Source organism: Telopea speciosissima, unplaced genomic scaffold (genome assembly GCF_018873765.1).
Source record: "Telopea speciosissima isolate NSW1024214 ecotype Mountain lineage unplaced genomic scaffold, Tspe_v1 Tspe_v1.0253, whole genome shotgun sequence".
Lineage (NCBI taxonomy): Eukaryota > Viridiplantae > Streptophyta > Magnoliopsida > Proteales > Proteaceae > Telopea > Telopea speciosissima.
The window spans coordinates 45,309-51,910 of record NW_025317589.1 but is presented as its reverse complement, the minus strand read 5'-3'; the positions used below and the strand labels follow the sequence as shown (position 1 = coordinate 51,910).

Below are 6,602 nucleotides of genomic sequence, written 5' to 3'. Positions count from 1 at the left end.
TTGAAGGACCATATGTGTTGATCATCCTTCTATCCCTGTTTTTCGCCTCATCATGATCTCTTTTTGGACCAATTTTGTTTATTCAGGGATCGACTTCTATAATTTATTTAACCAGTTAGGATTTTCGAGTATCTGATTTTATTTCAGGGTTAAAATAAATTTTTTCTTAAAATATTTTTCCCCTTCCGTGTTTTGAGTTTTGGTTTATTGGATTGTTTAGGGTTTTCTTGTGGATATGGAGCAAGAGAGTCAGAAGAGAGAAGTCGAGAAAACCGGCTGCCAACCTCCAAGTGCTACTGTTCCTTGCGCTAATAATTGCGGTTTTTATGGAACCGCTGCCACTAACAATCTCTGCTCCAAATGTTATAAAGAGTTCTTTCTTAAGCAAGCTAAAGCAGCCGCAGCTGACCTAGTTGTTGCGGAGAAGAAGGTCGATGAAACTGCGATTGAAACAACGGTTCAGGAGGTTAAAGCTACTCCGAACGAGGAAGCTACCAGTTCCGAAGATCCTGGGAAATTACCGGCCAACCGCTGCAGCTCCTGCAGGAAGCGTGTGGGACTGACTGGCTTCAAGTGCCGATGTGGGCAAACGTTTTGTTCTCTCCATCGTTACTCTGACAAACACAATTGCCTATTCGATTACAAAACTGCAGGCCAGGATGTGATCGCCAGAGCAAATCCTGTTGTGAAGGCCGACAAGATTGAGAAGATCTGAATTTCGAAAAGAGACCCTTACTTGGTGAATTCAAATTGCTGGGGCTATGATTTACTCTTTGTGGAGTGATGAAAGGAGATTCAATTCATGGAAGGACGCCATAAGTGGTCTGATATTTCTGGAAATAAATAACTCTCTTGATGATTATTTCTGTTTGGTATGTACAGTTTGGTTTCATTATTGTGACCAAATGCTACAGGAAGTTGTTGCTGGTCATTGTTTATTTTAGGATTCCTTTTACTCTCTTAGAAAGTCCCAAGTTCTCATCTTTTGTATATCTCTCCCATGGACTATCAATTTATTAGAGTTATAACTTTAGTCCAGTGCCTTCTTCCTCCATGCCGTGTTTGTTTCTCTCCATTACCGTTTGGTTTCCATGCTTCATGTATGTTGTCTTATAGTGTGTGCGTGTGAGAGAGAGAGAGAGAGAGAGCATATGGAACGGAATTTCAATTGCTTTTATGGTTAAAACTCTTTCCCTCTCCAAGGGAATTGCTACCCTTATACTTTTAATGACAGTTCATCCGAAGAAATTGCTATCTGATTCCTCCTTGTATCAGGGTTTCCATCATGCTTCCTACCTATTACATTAAATCAACAACTAAACTCACTACCGTAGTCAATTGGGGTTGGCTACATGAATCCTGCACCACCCCCATGTTTCAGTCATTAACTCATAGCACTTGTCTTTCCTTACCACTGCTTCTGAGTTCATCCTTGGCCAAGAACTTGAATTCGCTTTGTACAATCCTTCCCATGGGTGTGATTGTTTTCATCCTAAGACTTCTCTTGTTGACTTCCCCTCATTTTAATACAATGTCTTGTTAGGTGAACAGAGAAGCTCACATTCCATTACTACTCCTAACTCATTGGGACACCACTTGCCGCTTCTGCTTTATGGAAACCTCCAGTGTTGTTTATTTCCATTGGTGCCCAGAGGTGCTGCTCTAAAGTGGGCTTGCCTCAACTTGGCTTCAATGATGATGAGTTTTCGAGAGCATGGCTTGGAATTTTTGTGCTTCGAACTCTTTTATCATATCCATCCAAATTCCTTGATAAATCTCAAAGTTGACTTCCCGGATATTCTTTCATTGTGATTTGCCCATTTGATGAAGGATAACTTTTCTTTGATGATCTTCATGCAGACACCTTCACCGTCTTGATGTTTCATTCATGTGAATATATTTTAATCTGTTTTTGTCATGCTGAGTGTTTACATGAAATAACTTATGATATATGAGATAAACTGTGTGTGCGTGTCTTCATTTTTGGGATTGTCAGGTGGTGCCTTTTTACATAGGTTGTACCCTTTTGGCATAGAACATCTCTTATTCACCCAACAATATTGTAGGGTTAGCATGTGCCTTTTTACATAGGTTGTACCCTTTTGGTATAGAACATCTCTTATTCACCCAACAATATTGTAGGGTGAGCATTCTTCTTCAAACTGCATGAACATGTAGACTATCATAGAAAGAAATTCAAAGAGGAGTACTTTATCACTGATCAATTAGAAATGCATTAGTATTTTTCTTAACTGCTCTGCTTCAGTTCAACGACCTAACTTAAGAAATTCAAGGTTCAACATGGAATACTTTTGAATTTCATCGCTGATAAATTTTCGTTGCCTATTAAGGAAGGGGACATAAACATAGAGTTCTCTTGCAAACACTTCTAAATCCTAATGTCACATCCATTATCAACTCTATTAGTTACTCTTCTCTTTAGTCTCATTCTTTTTATTTCCATTAAAAATATCTCTATTTCAGCTTTCTTGAGTGCAGCCTAGAATCAATTAACAGGCCACACTCACAGACAGGATAATTTGGCTGTGCAACTTATCAGGGATTGGTTCAGCTATTGGTTGATTTGTGTTCCATTGATTGCCCAATACTGCTCACATGATTTTAAAAAATGAATTGGGCTATAAAACAGTTTAGTTGATTTGTCAAGGTTTTTTGCAGGCATTTGTTTGAGTTGCAGGCTTGTTGGTCCCTGTATTGGATTTTGAGTTGATTTGTCAAGGTTTTTTGCAGGCATTTGTTTGAGTTCAGGCTTGTTGGTCCAATGCATTTGTTTGAGTTGCAGGCTTGTCGGTCCCTGTGTTGGATTTTGGCTGAAGTGAATTTATTCTTATAGCCTTGGTAATGAGCCCAATGCATTTATCGAATTTGGCCCCTAATTCATTCATTAATACACATTACTACCATCTGAACAAGTTTCATTTTCAACAGCTTATTCTAAGTTGTATTATAATTTCCATCCTTGCATGGACTAAAGTTGCTCATTATTTGAGAATCCTTGTTTCCTTGGACAGTTTAGATTGTAGGAGAGTTCTGGAGGCTATGATTATTCTTTTTAGTGGTCTTTCTAGCAGAAACTGAAGCCTTTTATGCCAGGTTACTGATGTCCAGAAGCCTTTGTTCCCCTGTCACAGGATTAATTTGACTGCAAGAAGTTACCCCGGACAAAAGCTGGGGCTGAGTGGGCTCTAAATTTGGTCTGGGTTATGGATACTCCCCACTAATTCCTCTCTGTTTCTGCTGGGAAAGTGGGGCTAGGGATCCATGTGCATTTCCGATTTCCTCTTATATATATCACTTGATCGAACAAAGTAACCGATGGAATGATTTCATATGTGGATTAAAGAGGAAAGCAATCAAAATTTCAGGAAGAGAGTTTATGCAAGCCCTTTGTTTTTAAATATATGATGTTTTATTGGGTAGTAGTAGTACACCTATAGAAGTTATTCTACATGGCCCTAATGAGGAACCAACCTTGGTGATTTTCAAAACACGGCTACATTGCCATCCCTCTTCGCAAGAAAATCCTCTCCAGCGCACCAGTGAGTGTAGTGCGTATCGGCTAGAGTTGTCCTTGTAATATCTTATTGGTTTACCCTTTACCTAGAAGTGCTTGGCTTACCCAAATTGAATCTAAACTCATGGCATTGTGGTTATGAATCTTGAGTTGACCCTGTTATCGATTAGGTCTCAATTGACACTTGCCTGGACTGTTACTGAACTTAAAATGGAATGAACCAATAAGACCTGCTATAGAATGAAATAACAGTACTGAAGCTTACTTTTTATTGTTTTTACTGTAAAGCTATTTCATGATTTGTAAACTATTTAATGCCAACAAAAGTTCTCAAATTTTTTGTCCCTCATATGGAGAGACTAATTAAGAAACCATTGATTGTGGTGCAGCTAGGTTTCAGTTGGTCTTCTTTCATTAATCTTAGAAATTAGAATGGACCAACTTGACTCTGGTTCTTGCTCTGAACGATCTTCTTCTAGTCTGAGCAATTTAGAATTAAACAAACATGACCCACCTTTTATTATCTCACATTGCTGTCATTGCTTATTTTCTTTGGGAAATAAGAAAAGATGTGGTCCTTCGTGCCCAGGTGGACAGAGACATGCGCTGAGTTTAGGCTTTTCTTTCCTGTTTTTCCTTTGAATTATGAGCATGACCACACATCCTGTTACCATAGTCTTTCACTTCTTGGAGTTGGGATTTTTTGCGAAAGTAACGATCCCACGTAGGATGTGAGTAGTCTAATATAAAGGAAAGGCTTATAAGGACTTGGGCATCCTCTGGAAGAGAAATGGTAGAGAAAAAAAAAATCCTAACAAAGGATAATAAATCCAAACTAATTGTATCCAAACAATTGTGAAAGAAACAAGCTTGAAACCCATCAGCCCTAGGAGTCTTGAAAGGGTCAAGAGAAACAACAATCTTTTTTTTTTTTTTTATTTCCTCTCAAATCAGGGCAAACATTTAAATGATGGGTTTCACGCGCGTTAAAGATGGGTTTGAATATACATTCCACAAATGAAGGATCAAGAGGGTTATGGTTTATGTGTGAGTTTTACCCAAATCCTAAACATCCATAGTTTGGGGCCATGGGTCTATTAATCTGTTGTTGGAAGTCAAAATTTATCAAGTAGCTTCAAGTCTAATGAAACCAAACAAGAAAGAGAAGGTTTTTATGATATGGTCATAAACAGTCCCATCTTGAAGTAGGTTGTCATCCACTCCATGCTTTCTGTATAAGGGAAGAAATTGTTGAATGCCCATTAATTGAACTTTCCCGATTACCTTTCTCATGCAGGAATGTTTCTATATAATCCCCACATTGCCACTGCTTTGCTAGCGGTTTCGGAAATCTGTATTCCAAACGAGAAACCAACCCATTTCTCCACACTTCCCTAGATAAGAAGTTGAGATAAAGAAAGCTAAAACTTACTGGTTCAAGATTGTGCACCTCATTTCATCCCCATTTAATCACTTTAATGGGGATTAGGAGTTCTATTAACTATAAATTATTCAATGATGAAATAAAAAAACACAACAAATGGAATAAAACCCACATGACCAATATGGTCTGTCTATTGAGTGATCCAAACCATTCAGTTAAAGGATTATCACATTATTATCAAGAAAAGAAGACCATTAATCTAACAGTCAGAAAGTATCTTTATATTTTATTAGTGTGTAATTCAAGAAAAATTAGAATAGATAAAAATATTACCACTTGCTTTCCAATCTCAATGCAGTTGAGCAAGTTGTTTAGCTTTTTGATTTATCAAGATGTCTGGGTAGTTGTTTCGGTCTTTTAACTTCTTTTGACAGCCTAATCTTGTTTAGTTTCTCAATGTCATTATTTATAATTTATTTAGCTCAATGTGTGTATATATATAAAGCAAGAGACCGCTGTCTGGTTGTGTAGTACCTGCACCAGTGTGGAGGCCAATGAGAGCGCACGTAAGAGAATCTGCCTGAATGAGATTTTTATGTCACTGGGAGTTGAGTGGTAAATTCACACGTTCTGTGTCTGGACGTAGAAACCAGAAACCACGCGACCAGTTAGAGTAGTTGTTAGTGGGTAAGTAGGGGCTTTTGAATGAGTTGTGAGCCTTTGAGGTATAGAAATCCACGACCTTTACCAACTTAGCAAGCAACACATCTTCAACTTGCCATTTATATATATTTTCTTTGTTATTTGATTAAGAAAGTAATTTTTTTTTCTGTCAGTGCTCCTCCTCAGGGAAAGGAATTAGACTAAATTTGTAAATACTAATATCAGGGTATCACATCATTTTTTATTTAGGGTTAATTAAGTTTGATTTGCACATAGATAAACAGTGTTTTATGCTCTTAATCTCACTATAAAGATTAAGATAATTTCTATTTGCATGTTCTTTTATATGGGTAGATGTGCTAGTAGTTCTTAGTTACATAGGTGCATTGTAACAGTGTTAGCAGACATATTTTTCCTTTCATTTTCCCCCTTTCATAGGCATGATCCAGATTCCAGACCATATTGTTCCCAGTATAAAGCTACTTATAGTTAGTAATCTACTAATCCATGTAAACAAATTTTCTGATAAAACAGGGCCAGAAAACCTTTGAATAGCAAGTGAAGAAAAAGAAGAGAGAGAAGTCAGGGATAGGAGAGAAAATAGAATCCTTCTTGGTTCTAACAATTCATAACTAATTAGAATTGTTGAAGCCTAAGAATTCTAGATAAATTGGACCCACACAACTAACCAGAATAGGACTCTTTACTGATTAAACTAAAGCTATCTACATAACTCAATTACTAATTAAATATCTACTTTCGCACACCCTTTTAGGCCCCTTGGCCTTATAATTCAGAATCCTAACTTGCTCAAATATCAGATCACAACCTTTTATGTATTTATTCCTCCCCCCCCCCCCCCACCCCCACCCCCACCCCCACATGTAGCTAAGATGATTGCTAAAATTTTTGTTTGGGACCATGGATTCCAATTTCATTTCAGTGTGGCATGCTTGCTTATTTATATTTGTTACAGATCATCAGGAATCTGTTTTAAACTTTTACAACTCTTCTAATTAT

At 37.5% G+C, this 6,602-nt stretch overlaps 1 protein-coding gene across 1 annotated transcript; it reads left to right on the top strand.

Moving 5' to 3' along the window:
• Positions 1-179: 179 nt before the first annotated feature.
• On the top strand, positions 180-1,033 carry LOC122647874 (zinc finger A20 and AN1 domain-containing stress-associated protein 6-like). The gene has a single exon (XM_043841181.1). It carries the CDS (start codon positions 236-238, stop codon positions 713-715), a length of 480 nt encoding a protein of 159 aa, XP_043697116.1. The 5' UTR covers positions 180-235; the 3' UTR covers positions 716-1,033.
• The last annotated feature ends 5,569 nt before the right edge of the window (positions 1,034-6,602 follow it).

Bases quoted from the DNA above. Each gene is read 5' to 3' on its own strand.
- LOC122647874 (XM_043841181.1), top strand. From the start codon at position 236: ATGGAGCAAGAGAGTCAGAAGAGAGAAGTCGAGAAAACCGGCTGCCAA.